The sequence below is a fragment of the Pristis pectinata genome, chromosome 14, assembly GCF_009764475.1.
Source record: "Pristis pectinata isolate sPriPec2 chromosome 14, sPriPec2.1.pri, whole genome shotgun sequence".
In the NCBI taxonomy this organism is placed as follows: domain Eukaryota; kingdom Metazoa; phylum Chordata; class Chondrichthyes; order Rhinopristiformes; family Pristidae; genus Pristis; species Pristis pectinata.
Genome location: NC_067418.1, coordinates 4,800,405 through 4,819,191, shown reverse-complemented (window position 1 = coordinate 4,819,191; position 18,787 = coordinate 4,800,405). Strand labels below are relative to the sequence as shown.

Below are 18,787 nucleotides of genomic sequence, written 5' to 3'. Positions count from 1 at the left end.
AGAACCAAGGGGTAGAACCCTATAAAATGTTTCAAGGGCTTGACAAGGTGGATTTAGAGAGGAAGCTCTCCTGACAGAAGAGTCTATGACTGGAGGATGCTGCCGGACAGTGAGGGGCCAGTCTTTCAGGACTGAGATGGGGAGAGAGTTGTTTATTCAAAGAGTGAGGAACCTTTGCAGTTCTCCATCAATGTGTTCATAAATCATACTCATCCTTTTAAATTCAAAGGATTATAGAAAGCAGCCATTGGGCAGGAGATACAAAAGTTTGAAAACAGGCTCAAGGACAGGTTCTGCCCCACTGTTATGAGACTCTTGAACAGACCTCTTATATGATAAAGATGAACACAGACACAAGAGATTCTGCAGATGCAATAACACACACAAGGTGCTGGACGAACTCAGCAGGTCAGGCAGGTCTATAGAGGGAAATAAATGAAAAGATGAACTCCTGATCTCTCAATCTACCCCGTCATGGCCCTTGCACCTTATTGTCTGCCTGCACTGCACTTTCTCTGTAACTATAACTATATTCTGCATTCAGTTATTGTTTTGCCTTTTGTACTAGCTCGATGTACTTATGTACAGAATGATCTGTCTGGTTGGCATGCAAACAAAAGCTTGTCACTGCATCTCCTTTATGTGACAATAATAAGCCAATTACCAATTACCCAACCTGCTTAGTCTCTCTTGATCGGACAACCCTCACATCCCTGGAGTTAGCCTGATGGATCTTCTCCGGACTGCCTAGATAGGTGGACCAAAACTATGCTCAGTACTCCCGGTATGGCCTTACCAACACCCTGTACCGTTGTAATAAAACCTCCCTATTTTTAACACCATAATCAAAGACTCGACCCACCCTGGACATTCTCTCTTTTCCCCTCTTCCATTGGGCAGAAGATACAATAGCCTGAAAGCACGTACCACCAGGCTCAAGGACAGCTTCTATCCTGCTGTTATAAGACTATTGAACTGTTCCCTAGTACGATAAGATGGACTCTTGACCTCACAACCTACCTCGTTATGATCTTGCACCTTATTGTCTACCTGCCCTGCACTTGAAGAATGAAAAGCACTATGTTGTTGGAGGAACTCAGCAGGCCAGGCAGCATCCGTGGAGAAAAGCAGGCAGTCAATGTTTCGGGTCAGGACCCTTCTTGAGTCCCCGAAGAAGGGTCCTGATCCAAAACATTGACCGCCTGCTTTTCTCCACGGATGCTGCCTGGCCTGCTGAGTTCCTCCAGCGTCGTCGTGTTTTTCATCTAGATACCAGCATCTGCAGTCTCTGTTTCTCTGGTATTACTGCACTACACTTTCTCTGTAGCGGTGACACCTTATTCTGCATTCTGCATTGTCTTACCTTGTCCTACCTCAATGCACTGTGTAATGAATTGATCTCTACGAATGGTATGCAGGACAATTTTTCACTGTATCTCGGTACATGTGACAATAATAAACCAATTGCAATTCCAATTCCAATTCCCCTTCGCAATAAAGAACAGTACGCCATTTGGCCTCTTAACTGCTTGCTGTATCTGTTCACTCACATTTTGTGATTCATGCCCAGAACATTTAGATGCCTCATTACTTCACTCATTTGCAGTCTCTGGAAAGGTTTAGAAGGTTATGGGCCAAACGCTGGCAAATGGGACTAGCTTGGACTGGCAACTTGGTCGACATGGACCAGTTGGGCCAAAGGGCCTGTTTCTGTGCTGTATGACTTTATGACTCTCTGATGCTCTCCAGTCGGATAATTGTCCGCCTTTTGGTTCCCCTTACTCAGGGGCATGACCTCGCACTTTCCACATTAGACTCCATTTGCCAAGATTGTGCCCACTCACAAATCCATATCCCAGCGCACCCTATTTTTTTGTGGGACCATCACTGCGTTGGCTTAGCTCGTTGGTTGGCTTTGGTTGCATCTGTCACTTGGGAGAAGGGTGGTGATGTATCCACTGGCTCACCCTTCTCTACACCTCCTCCAGCCCTTTGAAACCTCCACACTGCTTCAATTCTGGATCACATTTTTAATGATTCACCACCGACATATGAGCCTTTAGAACATTGTGAGTTCAAGTCTCAATCCAAGATCTGTGCTGGCCAACATTGTGCTGTTGTGACAATGTGCCACCCACAGCCCATTCCCCCACTGCCAGCCTCTAATACTGCCACCTTGTAGTCACAAGCCAAGTATAGAACTCCCATTCAGGAGTCATCAAAGCCCAGAAATGTCTCAGAAACCTCTCCTTTCTCATGTGGACCAGGTACATCACAGGGACAGGGGCTGGAGGCCATTCGGTCTATCACTCCTCCACTGTCAAAGGAACAGGTGTTGGAGAACATTCAGCCCATTGAACCTAGTTTGTCATTCAGCTAGATCAAGGCTGATTTGCAAATCTGCTTCATTTAGTAATTCTTGCCAATATTCTGTACCGAATAAAAATATATCATGCATGTTATCTTGGCTTCCATCGAACAAAATAAATTAACAACAGAATACTTTAATCGAAGGCAATGCAAGTTGGTAGAATAGAAATGAAAGCATGTGGCATTCTTGCCTTCATAGGGTACAAGGGTCAGGAAGTCACATTGCAGCTGTACAAATGTTTGGTTAGGCTGCACTTGGAGTATTGTGTGCAGTTCTAGTCACCCCATTACAGGAAGGATGTGGAGGTTTTGGAAAGGGTGCAGAAGAGGTTTACCAGGTTGCTGCCTGAATTAGTGGGTATGAGCTATAAGGAGAGGTTGGACAAACATGGATTCTTTTGTTAGGAGCATTGGAGGCTGAGGAAGCTGATAGAAGTTTATAAAATTATGAGAGGCACAGATAGGGCAGATAGTCAGAGGCTTTTTCCCAGGGCGGAAATGTCAAATACTAGAGGGCATAGCTCTAAGGTGAGAGGGGGAAAGTCTAAAGGGGATGTGTGAGGCAAGTTTTTTTACACAGAGAGTGGTGGGTGCCTGGAATGAGCACTGGAATGAGGGTAGTGGTCGAAGAAGCCACAATCAGGGCGTGTAAGAGGCATTTAGACAGGCACATGAACATGCAGGGAATGGAGGGATGTGGATCATTTACCTGCAGAAGAGATTTAATTTAATTTGGCATCATGTCTGGTACAGATATCGTGGGCCAAAGGGCCTGTTCCTGTGTTGTACTGTTCTGTGTTTTGTGTGCTATGATTTATTCCTTACCTAATAAAAATTAGTCATGAATGTTAGTTTCCACCAAATAAATAAATTAAAAATATAATACTTTTACCAAGGGTATTGATCAGAGTAATGTCACTACTTGCAGCTTCCTCTCCATGTGCACCCCATTCCAACTTGGAAGTATATCCATCGGAATTGGGTCTAAACCCTGGAACTCCCTCGCTGACAGTGCCGGGGAGCACCCTCACCAGAAGGATAGCAGTAGTTCAAGGTGATGACTCACCTCCTTCTCAAGGGTAACTAGGGATGGGTAATAAATGCTGGCATTGCCAGCAACGCCCAGATCCCAAACATTGAATAAATAAGAACACACAAAGCACTGGAGGAACTCAGCGGGTCAGGCAGCATCTGTGGAGGGAAATAAACAGTTGACGTTTGGGGTCGAGACTCTTCATCAGGATCGGAAAGGAAGATGGGAGATAGTCAGTATGAATAAGAACATGTTTGTAGAGCAATGAATTTAATACCATTCCACTATTTAAGAACCTGGATATGGCAGGTTGTTAAAATCACCACTGGATTTTGTTTTTTGGGGAGGTGGGGCAAGTGAAATTGGTCTGTGCCTCCTACAGCTTGAAAGGGTCCAAAGTGAATTGGGAGAGTGTTTTCTGATATGCTGCAGGAGCAGATCAGGGTGGGGTACATTGGTGGGAGAGGTATCGGTAAGAACAGAGACAGCAGGTCCTTCGTCCCCATGACGTACCAGTCTCAACCTTTCCTGCCCCAATATTAGCACTAACACAGAATCATAGAATTATACAGCAGGGAAACAGACCCTTCGGCCATACTTGTCGATGCTGGCCAAGTTTCCGAATGGAACAAGTTCCTCTTGCCAGCATTTGGCCAATATCCCTCTAAATCTTTCCTTTCCATGTACCTATCCAAATACCTTTTAAATGTTGCAGCTGCACTTGCCTCTACCACTTCCTCTGGCAGCTCGTTCCATATACCCACCATCCTCTGTGTGAAAAAGTTGCCCTTCAGGTCCCTTTTAAATCGTTCCCCTCTCTCTTTAAACCTATGCCCTCTAGTTTTGGACTTCCCTACCCTGGGGAAAAGAATTTGACTATGGACCTTACGTATGCCCCTCATGATTTTATAAACCTCTATAAGGTCACCCCTCAGGCTCCTACGATCCCAGCCTATCCAACCTCTCCTTATAACTCAAAGCCTTCACTCCCAGTAAGATCCTTGTGAATCTTTTATGCACCCTTTCCAGCTTAATGGCATCCTTCCTATAGCAGGGTGACCAGAACTGTAAGCAGTGCTCCACATGTGGCCTTACCAACGTCTTGTACAGCTGTAACATGATGTCCCAACTCCTGTACTCAATATTGATCTGCTTTAGTAGGCTACATATCGTGGGGAACCTCCAGCCCACATCCTCTGATTTCCCGCATCCCAGGGACGATGTCTTGGTTGCTGCCTTCAGCAGAGCATCTATCTCAGGGGGACCCCCTCATGTAACCCCTGTTATACAGACAGATCTGCATTTCTATGGCACCTATCCTGCCCTTTAGACTTTATGGCCAGAGAGGATCCTTTAAGATAAGATATCTTTATTTGTCACATGTACATCGAAACACACAGTGAAATGCATCTTTTTGCATAGAGCGTTCTGGGGGCAGCCCGCAAGTGTCGCCACGCTTCTGGCACCAACATAGCATGCCCACAACTTCCTAACCCGTACGTCTTTGGAATGTGGGAGGAAACTGGAGCACCCGGAGGAAACCCAAGCAAACACGGGGAGAACGTACAAACTCCTTATAGACAGCGGCCGGAATTGAACCCGGGTCGCTGGCGCTGTAATAGCGTTACGCTCACCGTTACACTACCGTGCTCTCTCCAGCTTAGTGACGTCCTTCCTACAGCAGGGCAACCAAAACTATACACAGTACTCCAGGTGCGGACTCACCAACGTTTTGTACAACTGCAACATAACATCCCAACTCCATACTCAGTGCCAAACACCTTCTTCAATGCCCTGTCTACCTGTGATGTCACTTGGAGAGAGTGTTGAGAACATGATCACAGTTGCGATGTGCCCAACTTGCACACAGCAGGATCCCACAAAGAACAATACAATGCTGATTGAGGGATAAAATATCAGCCAGGGCACCCTGGATAATTCACCCGCTCTTCTTCGATACAGATCCAGGAGACGTCTTTGTGCTGGGAGATCTGGTGAGGTCCCAGTTGAGCATCACAGAGTAGGACTTTCACAGTGAGTGGTAGGGCTCTGGAGAGTGTTGTAGAACAGAAGGACCTAGGAGTACAGGTACATGGTTCCCTGAAAGTGGCATCACAGGTAGGCAGGGCATTGAGGAAGGTGTTCGGCACGCTGGCCTTCATCAGTCAGTGCACTGAGTATGGAGTTGGGATGTTATGTTGCAGTTGTACAAGTCGTTGGTGAGGCTGTACCTAGAGTACTGTGTACAGTTTTGGTTACCCTGCTGCAGGAAAGACGTTATTAAGCTGGAGAGAGTGCAAAGAAGATTTATGAGAATGTTGCCAGGACTGGAGTGCCTGAATTATAAAGTTGGGCAGGCTGGGACTCTATTCCTTGTAGGTAGGAGACCGAAGGGTGACGTTGAGGTGTATAAAATCATGAGGGGCATAGATAAGGTGAATGCACACAGTCTTTTTCCCAGAGAAGGGGAACCACAAACTAAAGGGCACAGGTTTAAGGTGAGAGAGAAAAGATTTAAAAGGGACCTGAGGGGTAACTACTTCACCCAGAGGGTGGTGGGTATATGGAACGAACTGCCAGGGGAATTGGTAAGGACAGGTACAATAACAACGTTTAAAAGACACTTGGACAGGTACAAGGATAGGAAAGATTGAGACGGATTTGGACTAAACATGGGCAAATGGGACTAGCTTAAGGGGAATCTTAGTCGGCATGGACCAGTTGGGCCGAAGGGCCTGCTTCCGTGCTGTATGACTCTATAAGTGGATTTCATCATCGTATACCAGAGCAATGCTACACCCATCCTTGTGCTGTATGATTCTATGACTCTATCAGACAGTAAAGACAGTACCACCAACGAAGCAGCATGCTCTCAGTGCTGCATCGAAGCAACAGCCTTAACTCTGTGCTCTATCTTCTGAGTGGACCTTGAGCTGAGAGTGACATCCAGCTGAGTCACAACTGGCACAGGACAAGGGCAGCAGGTGTATGGGAACACCACCAACTGCAGGTTCCCCTCCAAGTCACACACCATCTTCACTTGGAAATATATCGCCATTCCTTCTTCACCACTCTGAAACCCTCCCTGTGTAAAAATACCACAGCAGCTACACCACACAAACTGAAGTGGATCAAGAAAGTGGCACTGTCATTTCTTAAAGGCAACAAGGGATTAGACCATAAGATATCGGAAAGTTACCCATCATTTCCACTTAAGATATCTTTATTAGCCACATGTGCATCGAAACACACAGTGAAATGCATCTTTTGCGTAGAGTGTTTTGAGGGCAGCCCACAAGTGTCGCCACGCTTCCGGCGCCAACATAGCATGCCCACAACTTCCTAACCCGTATGTCTTTGGAATGTGGGAGGAAACCAGAGCACCCGGAGGAAACTCACGCAGACACGGGGAGAACGTACAAACTCCTTACAGGCAGTGACGGGAATTGAACCCAGGTCGCTGGCGCTGTAAAGCGTTACGCTAACTGCGACACTACCGTGCCTGCCCACGCTGACTCAGTCCCTCTTTCCCCACAGCTGGGCTCAAGTCCTTGAACTTCCGACCCATCGATATCATGGGATTGCCTTCCAGACAATCACTGCGTGAGGCAGCACCTCACCAGCATCCTGGCAGATTAACCAGGGATGGGCAATGCCCTGTGGGCATCGAGGGTGATGCCCATATCCCAAAGATAATAATTAAACCAGGCAGAACAGCACGAGGATGGGAAACAAAAACATCTGCAATTTCAGCAGAGGTTGAAGCCCATTTAAAAATAAGACCATAAAATATAGGAGCAGAACTGGGCCATTTGGCCCGTCAAGTCTGCTCCGCCATTCAATCATGGCTGATTTTTTCAACACCATTGTCCCACCTTCTCCCCGTAACCCTTAACCCCCTCACCAATCAAGAACCTACCAATCGTTGCCTTAAATACACCCAATAACTTGGCCTCCAGAGCCCTCTGTGGTAACGAATTCCACAGATTCACCACCCTCTGGCTGAAGAAATTCCTCCTCATCTCAGTTCTAAAGGGACGTCCCTTTATTATGAGGCTGTGCCCTCAGATCCTGGACTCTCCCACTGATGGAAACATCCTCTCCACGTCCACTCTATCCAGGCCTTTCAGTATTGTCAGTTTCGATGAGATTCCCCCTTTTCCTGGTGGGTGTACCCACAACGCTGTTCGGGAGGGAGTTCCAGAATTTTGACCCAGCGACAGTGAAGGAATGGTGAGATATTGACCAGGCTGACCATCTACGGGTTGCGGCGGCGGGCGGCCGAGGGTTCCGGCCGGTCCGCCTGCCTGGCCATCTTCCGGGTTTACGTGCGCACGCGGGTGTCCTTGGAGAGGGAGCACGCGGTCTCCGCGGGCACCCTGGTTGAGTTCTGCGCTCGCTGGGACCCCTCAGGGGATCGCGTGTCGTGGACGGTGAGAATGCGATTCTTCTCTGAAGTGCTGCGTGTTGCGTTTAGCGGGTGCTGTGTTGCGTGTGCGTTTCATGGGTGTTTAGTTAGTGTTATTTTGCTGTAGTTATGTAGCTGCTTAGTATTTTTCTCTTCTGTATTAGTTGTAGTGTTTTGACACTGGTTGTCTTTTTGTAGTGCTTTTAGTTAATAAACGTTTATAATAAAAAAAAACGGCGAGACATTTCCAAGTCAGGATGGGGTGTGGCTTGGAGGGCAACTTCAAGGTGTTGTTCCCAATGACTCTGTAACCCCTTGAATTAAGAAATAAAAGCACTCACAGACAAGCTGGACACACCAATAAATACACAACATACATGCACTAAATATGAGTGGTGCTATCTTTTCTTTAAATTTGAAATTTGTTTCAGAACTCTTTTACAGCCTCCACACACCAGTGTTAAGGCACTGATACTAATCTTATGCAGTGTGAACCTGGAACTGGAGTCAAATCAGTGGAGTGGATCAAGATTTACTGCAGTTACCAGTTCTGGGATAATTGGGGAGCTTTATTGAACATTCAATGTCTGTTTATTTGGACTATTAACACAAAGAAATCTTCAGAATAAATAATTGATGACATGACTCCAATTTACTGTCTATCTTTAGGCAAATTCATGAACTGAGTGTTGTGTCCCCACATTAAAGAATTGCGATTTGGATAAGGACCCCCACACCAACTCCCCCTTCTCCGCAGACCCAGTGTAATAGATTTGACTGTCCTTGGTTATCAGCAGAAAAACTTGCCTGAGGGATTAAGTCATGTTGAAATACACAAGAACAGGTTTGTTTTTTTAAAAAAATAAACAACGCTGAGTTAACTCTCTCTCCAACTTATCGTCTGCAGAGTCGGGCAGTATTTGACGTTGCTGGTATTACATAAATAAATTGCCTCCTGCTGAAAACAAATTAAACCTTCATTTACACCCCGATCTTATCCACGCCTTGTACTGTTCCTGTTTACAAAGTCTAACTCAGTATCTTAAATACTGTGAGACAGAAGGAGGCCATTTCACCCATCATATCCATTCTAGGTCTTAGCAGAGCCAAGTCCCATCATCGTCTTTACCCTTTGATTTTCTGCTGGCTTTGTAACTTATTCTCTTTTACACATGCCCCTCAATTCTCCTTTGACTCCTGTGCACTTACCTACACACTGGGGACAAATTGCATAGAACGTAGAGAACGTAGAACACTACACACTGTACAGGCCCTTTGTCCCACAATGTTGTGCCGACATTTTATCCTGCTCTCAGATCTATCTAACCCTTCCCTCCCACACAGCTCCCTATTTTTCTATCATTCATGTGTCTATCTAAGAGTTTCTTAAATGTCCCTAATGTATCTGCCCCCACAACCTCTGCCGGCAGTGCGTTCCATGCACCCACTAGTCTCTGTGTAAAAAACTTACCCCTGACATCCCCCTTATACCTTCCTCCAGTCACCTTAAAATTATGTCCCCTCGTGTTAGCCATTGTCGCCCTGGGAAAAAGTCTCTGACTGTCCACTGGATCTATGCCTCTTATCATCTTGTACACCTCTATCAAGTCACCTCTCATCCTCCTCCTCTCCAAAGAGAAAAGCCCTAGCTCACTCAACCTATCCTCACAAGACATGCTCTCCAATCCAGTGGACAATTAACCTACCAACCGGCACGTCTTTGGATGTGGGAGGAAACCGGGGAAACTCACACGGTCACAGGGAGAATGTGCAAATTCCACACAGACAGCACCCAAGGTCAGGATTGAACCCAGGTTTCTGAAGATGTGAGGCAGCAGCACTACCTGCTGCTCCACTATGCGGTAATTTGCTTTGAGGAAAACAGCCTAAAGTACAGCTCCCAGATCAAACAGTGTATCAGTGTACCACCATTTCTGTGCTAACTTTAATATTTGTTCGCAATCTCAGCTGCAGAGCTGCACCATTTTGCAGAAGGAGGCCATTCGGCCCATTATATTACTGGCTCCTCGAAAGAGGAAATGTTTACATTGCTAAAGAATCTTCCTGGTCTCCTTCAGAACACCAACACACCCAAAGCCCAACAGGGCCTCTCTTTCGAAATGTTCCCAAGCAGGAGACACGGACTGCCAATTTTCTGTACAGCAAGATCCCAATGTATGTAATTACAATGTATGTATAGAAATTGGGATTGGCAGGGATAAATATCGACTCCCTACAACTCTGCAGAGGAATGTTCTGACCCAGGAGAGAAGATGGAAGGGGTCTCACCACCCACCTAAGACAGTGCTGCACTCCCTCAGTAACACCTCAGGAAGGTCATGGTGGGTTTCCTGTCTACAGGTCCCCTGGAATCCACCATGGCCCCTGAGATTATCAACCTCCAGACATCCACCCACTGAAAAATTCCTTCTGGAAGAGAGATGCCCCAGACACATGGATTAGCTGGCCAGGGGGAAATATCTGGCTGCAACACACACACACACACACACACAACAAATGCTGAAGCAACTCAGCAGGTCAGGCAGCATCTGTGGAGGGGAAATAGTGGACGTTCCGGGCCGAGAACCTCCATCAGGACTTGAGTTCCTCCAGCATATGTTGTGTGTGTGTGTGTGTTTTGCTCCAGATTCAGCATCTCTTGAGCCCCAGATCTCCAAAGTCGGGAGCCTGGATATTTGCAAAAGGGGGAGATTAAAACAAAAAAGAAACACAGTCGATTGCAAGTAACTTTTGTCACAGGGGGAGTGTGGGCTGCCGAGCGAGTGCCCTGTGGTGGGTTGGAAAGTTGTGCGCGGACCTGCAGGTAGGGTCTTGGAGTCGATGTGTCAGGGAGCCGGGGTCAGTGCAGAGCTGCCTGGTATTGGTCTGACTTTACCATCCCGCCCCGGTACACCCACTCTGCCTCCTGCTCCCTCCCACCCCCACCCACCCCTGTGTGAATCCGTTGTCACCCAGCCTTCTCCAGCCCTCAATCCCCCCCCCCCCCCCCCAAGGGAGGTTTTATTTTAAGAGCGCACGGGTCTGCGGAGATGGGATTACCTTGGAAATTCGCCTAGCTTCACAAGGAGTGGGAGCTTCGGGAGGCAGAGAGTGTGTGTGTGTCAGTGTGCAGATCAGCCTCCGGGCGAGGGGGTGGGGGAGAGGGAGGGAGAGAGAGAGAGAGAGAGAGAGAGATAGGGACTCCACTCGCCATGGACTTCACTGTGCGCTTCTTCGCTCTTTTGCTCGCCCTCGGCGCTGCCGCCGCTTCCTTCTACGACGAGGGTGCCGTGGCTGACGGATACTGCAGCCGGATCGTCCGCTCCCCCGGCAGCCGAAGGGACGGCAACACCGGCTTCATCCTCCGCATCGAGGGCAGCCCCGAGTTCTACAGCCCCGGCAGCACCTACCGCGGTGAGTGGGACGCGTGTGTGCGTGCGGGTGGGCGCTTCTACACCTCACACACTCCCCCTCTGTGGGGGCTCGTGTGACACTGTGTGTGTGAGTGAGTGTGTCTCTCCCTGTGTGTGTGTGTGATCTGTCTCTGTTTCTCTCTTTCTGTGACTCTCTCTCTCTTCCTCTATTTGTACGTAACTCTCTCTCTCTCTCCCTGTGAGTGTGTGTGTGTGTGTGTGTGTGTGTACAACTCTGTCTCGGTGTCTCCCTCTATGTGACTGTCTCTCTCTCTCTCTCTTCCTCTATGTATATGTAACTCTCTCTCTCTCTCCCTGTGAGTGTGTGTGTGTGTAAAACTGTCTCGGTGTCTCCCTCTGTGTGACTGTCTCTCTCTCTCTCTCTCTCTCTCTCTTCCTCTCTGTGTAACTCTCTCTCTCTCTCCCTGTATGTGTGTAAAACTCTGCCTCGGTTTCCCCCTCTGTGTGACTGTGTATGTGTGTGTGTCTCTCTCTTCCTCAATGTGTATGTATCTGTCTCTCTGTCTCTCTCTTTCTCTCCCTCTGTGACTATGTGTGTGTGTCTCTCTTCCTGTGTGTTTAACTCTGTGTGTGTGTGTGTGTGACTGTCTCTGTCTCTCTCTCTGTGACTGTGATTGTGTCTCTTTGCGTGTAACTGTCTCTCTCTCTCTGGCTGTGTGTGAGACTACTCTCTCTCCCTGTGGTGTGGTGTGTGTGTGTGTGTGTGTGTAACTCTGTCTCTCTCTCTCTCTCTCTGTGACTGTGTATGTGACTCTCTGTCTCTTCTGTGTGTGTGTGAGAGACAATATGTGCGCTCTCTCTCCATCCCTCTCTCTCTACCTATGTGTGTGTGTGTGACTGTGTGTGTCTCTCTGCCTGTATGTTGCAATTTGTGCTTTTCTTTCTGTCCAACTGTCTTCTTCACAGGTTGTGGCTTTTCCTCTTTAAATCTGGGTATTGTAGCAGTTAGCGTAACGCTTTACAGCACCAGTGACCCAGGTTCAATTTCTGCCGCTGTCTGTTTGTACGTTCTCCTCACGTCTGCGTGGGTTTCCTCCGGGTGCTCCGGTTTCCTCCCACATTACAAAGACATACGGGTCAGGAAGTTATGGGCATGCTATGTTGGCGCCGGAAGTGTGGCGACACTTGCGGGCTGCCCCCAGAACACTCTACGCAAAAGATGTATTTCACTGTGTGTTTCAATGTACATGTGACTAATAAAGATATCTTAAAGAGTGTGTGTGTGTGTGTGTCTGAGTGTGAGTGTGAATGTGAGTGAGTGTGTGTGTTTGAGTGCGTGTGTGTCTGAGTGTGAGTATGTGTCTGTCTCTGTCTCTCTACAGGTCTGTGTCCCTCATACTGTGTGTGTCTGTGTCTGTGTCTGTGTTTCTCTCTTTGCCTCTTTGCCGTTGCTTCAAGGGTGTCTTACAAAGTATTTGTGACCAAATTCCCCCTAAACATAAATCCCATCCTTGATAAGTTAGTTTTTAAAATGTGCCTTTCTCGGTGAAGTGCGCCTGGTTACCGACAGGACATTTGAAATCTATTTGCTAACTTTGAAGAGCTGGTGTTGGGATTTCCTCCCTGATTATCTCCTCGCTTCTTCCTCTCTTGTTGCAGTAACCCTCTCGGCCACCGTGCCCTCCTATTTCCGTGGATTCACCCTCATTGCTCTCCGGGATGGCGAGGATGGTCACAGGGAGGAGGATTACGCTGGGAATTTTCAGGTAGAGTCACGAGGATCATCATTCATTCCCACCCCCCGCCCCTCACTTCCTCACCTCATCCCTCACTCGCAGCGTCCCACCCTCACTCCCCTACCCACACCACCACACTTCCTCACACTCGCTCCTCACCCTCAGTCCCCCTCCCCAACTCCCTCCCTCACTCCCCCTCCCTCACTCCTCCACCCTCACTCCCCCTCCCTCACTCCCCCTCCCTCACTCCCCCCTCATTCCCCATCCCCCTCCCACTCCCTCACCTCACTCCCCCTCCCTCACTCCCCCTCCCTCACTCCCCCCTCATTCCCCATCCCCCTCCCACTCCCTCACCTCACTCCCCCACCCTCACTCCTCATTGCCCCTCCCTCACTCCCCCACCCTCGCTCCCCCATTGACCACCCTCGCTGCTCCACCCTTCACCCTCGGTCCTCTCCGCTATCTTCTCCCCCATCCCCATTCCCTCCCCCATCCTCTCCCCATCCCACACTCTCTGTCCCCACCCTCTGCCCACAACCTTTCCCCGCTTCCTCTCTTCCCTGGCTCTCTCCTCTCTCAGATCCCCGAATGACTGAGATATACACGGCCAAAGCTTCCCGTCACCTCTCACATCGAGGAGGGCATTTCTCTGTCAGCCAGGGTTACAATTATTTCCTAATGATGGCACAGAGATTTATCTGTCTTCTTCCTCCAATTTTGTCTTTGCGGGGTGGGGGGGGTGGGACTTGTAACAATGAACAATGTGCAGCAAATTAATTTTAACAGTTTTTGCTACAAATATTTGAGTGAACATGTCTATTTATAAATAGGTATGTATGTCTCAATGGTTTAGTATCAGTGAGTGTGTATAAGCTAGTGTGTAAAAAATAGTATGTGTGTGTTTATGTGTGTGTGTGAGACTAAGAATGCTCATGTCTGTTCATACATCTGTGTGTGTGTGAGTAGTGTGTGTGTAAGTGGTGTGCTTGTGTGAGAGAGATTGGTGTTTGTGTATGTCAGTGTAAGTGTGAGTTCATGTGTGTGTGAGAGACAGAGAGTGTGCGTGAGAGCGGAGGGTGTGTGTGTAAGTGGTATGTTGGTGTGTGAGAGAGAATAGAGTGTGTATGCGTGTGTCGTTTGTGTGAAGATGAAGGAAACTGAATGCAAAACAAAACCTGTAATGAAGATCATTTTGAAATTAAATTTCTAAACTGGAGCCAACATATAATCCATGTCCACAATTAACCTGAAGACTTACTCCCTTGAAGCACCCATATTGTGAATGTCTTGTTTACTGAGTTCATGTTCAGAGAGATTAAATAGTTTCAAATTGGGTTATCATTGAGCAAACACAAAATACACAATCCAATACTGTCTTTATTTAGATTGGTTTCTCTTTACTCTCCATTTTCCATGCATTATACATCTAACACCACTGTCAGTCTGTGCTTTGCTATTTGTAGACTGTACCAAATTAATCTTGTACCTTTCAAATTATCTGGTAATTCATTTTCAAGAGATTACAATCCTCTTTTCAGTGTTATTTATTTTGTTTAATTCAGGTGATTGGATAATTCAAAAACAATTTTAGCACCGTAATGACTTTGAATTGTTCGGACTTTAAATGGGTTCAACACTTGTCAGCTTTCGGAGTCTGTCAGTTCTGAGACCCTTTCTGTACAGGGTTGATATTTGCTAATTTATCTCAAATCAGAGTAAAGATTAAACCTTCTGAACACTCAGAAAGTTTTGTATGATTGCAGTGTAGATTGTCATTCATCATTGCTCATCAAAACGGCAATGTAGTGATCAGCGATGTTTATTTAAAGCTCCGCACGTTCAGTGTGTTATGTTCCATTCTAGACAGAACACCTAAGGAAAGGGTGTGTTGGCCATTTTTTGAAAATTCTCTCATGGGATGTGGGCAAAGCCAGCTTTTATTTCCCGCCCCTCATTGTCTCTGAACAGATCGGCTTGCTAATTCAGAGGGCAGTTAAGAGTTGATTGCAATACCGTGGGTCACGGAAACCAGCCTCCCCTCCATGGATGCTGTCTATACTTCTCGCTGCCTCAGTAAAACAACCAACATAATCAAAGACCCCACCGACCCTGGACATTCTCTCTTCCCCATCCCCCTCCCATCGGGTGGAAGATACAAAAGCCTGAAAGCAAGTACCACCAGACTCGAAGACAGCTTCTATCTCACTGTTATAAGACTATTGAATGGTTCCCTAAACAATAAGATGGACTCTTGACCTCACAATCTACCTCGTTATGACCTTGCACCTTATTGTCTGCCTGCACTGCACTTTCTCTGTAACTGTGACACTTTATTCTGCATTCTGTTGTTGTTTTACCTTGTACTACCTCGATGCACTTTTGTAATGAAATGATCTGTATGGATGGTAGGCAAAACAGTTTTTCACTGTAGCTCGGTACATATGGCAATAATAAACCAATTTGCCAATACATGTCAGACTGGGTCAGGACAGAAGACATCCTCCCTCTTGAATGGCACTGGTGAACAATTTAGATATTTTTACAGAGACTTTTCTTTTTATTCTAGACATTTAATTCACTGAATTTAAATTTCTCAGCTTCCATTATGGGATTTTGAACTCCAGATCATTAGTTAAACCTCTGTTTGTATATGGAATGAGCTGCCAGGGGAAGTGGTTGAGGCAGATACAATAACAACATTTAGAAGACATTTGGATAGGTATATGGGTAGGAGGGGTTTAGGCATATGGGCCAAATGCGGGAAAATGGGACTAACTTGGGACTAGCACCATTGTCAGATGAGTTGGGCCGAAGGGCCTATTTCCATGCTGTATAACTCTGTGATTCTATGGCTGTGCATTACTCCACCTAATTTAAACACTCTGCTCCCATAGTCCAATGAGATTGGTGGTCAATGGGTTAAAGGGTTCATTTGAGTATAGGATTATAAGTGTTTGAGGTGACTGAATCCAAAAGAAGAGGGCAGAATTCAACCTTCAAGCCGGCTGGTTCAGGGATGATGTCAGGAAGCACTTCCTCATACAAAGGTGGGTGTAAATGTTTCGCTCCTCCCCTCTCCAGTCGGGCAGAAGATACAAAAACATGAGAGCACGTACCACCAGGCTCAAGGACAGCTTCTATCCCGCTGTTATAAGACTATTGAACAGTCCCCTAGTACGATAAGATGGACACTTGACCTCACAATCTACCTCGTTATGACCTTGCACCTTATTGTCTGCCTGCACTGCACTTTCTCTGTAACTGTAAGACTTTATTCTGCATTCTGTTATTGTTTTCCCTTGTACTGCCTCAATGCACTGTGTAATGAAATGATCTGTATGGATAGCATGCAAAACAAAGTTTTTCACTGTACCTCAGTACATGTGACAATAATAAACCAATTTACCAATGTTAAACTTCCCTACCCTAGGATAATAGACTATCTACCTTATTTATCCCCCTCATAATTTTATAAACCACTATCAAGTCACCCCTCAGCTGCCTCCGCTCCAGGGAAAACAGTCCCGGCCTGTCCGGTCTCTCCTTATAGCTCAAGCCCTCCAATCCCGGCAACATCCTGGTGAATCTTCTCTGCACCCTCTCCAGCTTATTCACACATCAAGGACAGCTTCTGTCCCGCTGTTATCAGACTCTTGAACAGACCTCACATTCGCTAAAAGCTGAACTCTTGATCTCCCAATCTACCTCACCGTGGTCCTTGCACCTTATTGTCTGTCTGCACTGCACTTCCTCTGTAATTGTAACACTTTATTCCGCATTCTGTTTTCGTTTTTACCTCAATGTACTTATGTATGGAATGAACTGTCTGGATGGCACGCACACAAAAGCTTTTCACTGTACCGTATTTTCACTGTACATGTGGCAATAATAAACTGTTAGCAATGTGGAACTGGTGTAGATAATCAAGGGTCAATTGAAAATTCAATATGTGGGCCTGATGGATTTATTTGAGGGGCAGATATTAAGGAACATTGGTGGCTAAGTAGAGTTAAGATTCAGATGAGGTCTGACTGAACTGACCAGTGGAACATCTAAATAATTATTTCCTCTTTCCACCTCCCTTTACATCAAAGACCAAATTGGGGGTTACATCTGTGTAGGGATTGATAGAAGTAGGTAAAGAATTTAAGTTAGAACATAGAACATTACAGCACAGTACAGGCCCTTCGGCCCACAATGTTGTGCCGACATTTTATCCTGCTCTAAGATCTATCTAACCCTTCCCTCCCACATAGCCCTCCATTTCTCTATCATTCATGTGTCTATCTAAGAGTCTCTTAAATGTCCCTAATGTGTCTGCCCCCACAACCTCTGCAGGCAGTGCTTTCCACACACCCACCACTCTCTGTGTAAAAAAAACTTACCCCGACATCCCCCTTATATCTTCCTCCAATCACCTTAAAATTATGTCCCCTCCTGTTAGCCATTGTCGCACTGGGAAAAAGTCTCTGACTGTCCACTCGATCTATGCCTCTTATCATCTTGTACACCTCTATCAAGTCACCTCTCATCCTCCTTCTCTCCAAAGAGAAAAGCCCGAGCTCACTCAACCTATCCTCATGAGACATGCTCTCCAATCCAGGCAGCATCCTGGTAAATTTCCTCTGCACCCTCTCTAAAGCTTCCACATCCTTCCGATAATCAGGCGACCAGAACTGAACGCAATACTCCAAGTGTGGTCTGACCAGAGTTCTATAGAGCTGCAACATCACCTCACGGCTCTTGAACTCAATACCCCAACGCCATACGCCTTCTTAACAACCGTTATAGCTTTAATTGTATGAATGCTGTCACCTTGCATAGCTACATGAATCCCTTAAGGTAGAATGTTAAGGTTAGTGTGTGATTGTTGAAGCCTTGTCTCTCCCTCACTCCCTTTTCACTACCTTAAGAGAAGCTGGACCTGACTTTATTGTGAGCAATTTTGGGCCTGGAGCGGGTCCCAAGAATGATCCCAGGAGTGAAAGGCTTAACGTATGAGGAACGTTTGATGTCTCTGGGCCTGTACCCGATGGAGTTCTGAAGGATGAGGGGGGATCTCGTTGAAACCTCCCGGATACTGAAAGACCTGGATAGAGTGGATGTGGAGAGGATGTTTCTATCAGTGGGACAGTCCAGGATCCGAGGGCACAGCCTCAGAATAAAGGGACATCCCTTTAAAACTGAGATGAGGAGGAATTTCTTCAGCCAGAGGGTGGTGAATCTGTGGAATTCATTGCCACAGAGGGTTGTGGAGGCCAAGTCATTTGGTGTATTTAAGGCAGAGATTAATAGGTTCTTGATTGGTGAGGGGGTTAAGGGTTACGGGGAGAAGATGGGAGAATGGGGTTGAGAAAATCAGCCATGATTGAAGCAGACTGAAGCAGAGTTCAAGAGCCGTGAGGTGACGTTGCAGCTCTATAGAACTCTGGTTAGACTACACTTGGAGTATTGTGTTCAGTTCTGGTCGCCTAATTATCAGATGAAGATGGCGGAGCAGACTTGACGGGCTGAATGGCCCAGTTCTGCTCCTATATTTTATGGTCTTATTTTTAAATGGGCTTCAACCTCTGCTGAAATTGCAGATGTTTTTGTTTCCCATCCTCGTGCTGTTCTGCCTGGTTTAATTATTATCTTTGGGATATGGGCATCACCCTCGATGCCCACAGGGCATTGCCCATCCCTGGTTAACCTGTCAGGATGCTGGTGAGGTACTGCCTCACGCAGTGATTGTCTGGAAGGCAATCCCATGATATCGATGGGTCAGAAGTTCCAGGACTTGAACCCAACTGTGTGGAAGAAGCGTCTGAGTCAGCAGCAAATGGAAGTGGTGGGCAACTTAGTCATAGAGTCATACAGCACAGAA

At 46.8% G+C, this 18,787-nt stretch overlaps 1 protein-coding gene across 1 annotated transcript in view; it reads left to right on the top strand.

Moving 5' to 3' along the window:
• Nucleotides 1–10,802: 10,802 nt before the first annotated feature.
• The window catches only part of spon1b (spondin 1b), a 353,689-nt gene continuing 345,704 nt past the window's right edge, over nt 10,803–18,787 (top strand). Inside the window, exons 1-2 of the mRNA XM_052029057.1 lie at nt 10,803–11,225; nt 12,845–12,951. Coding sequence (XP_051885017.1) covers nt 11,024–11,225; nt 12,845–12,951 — 309 coding nt within the window. The 5' untranslated portion in view covers nt 10,803–11,023. The remainder of the gene's footprint in view (nt 11,226–12,844; nt 12,952–18,787) is intronic.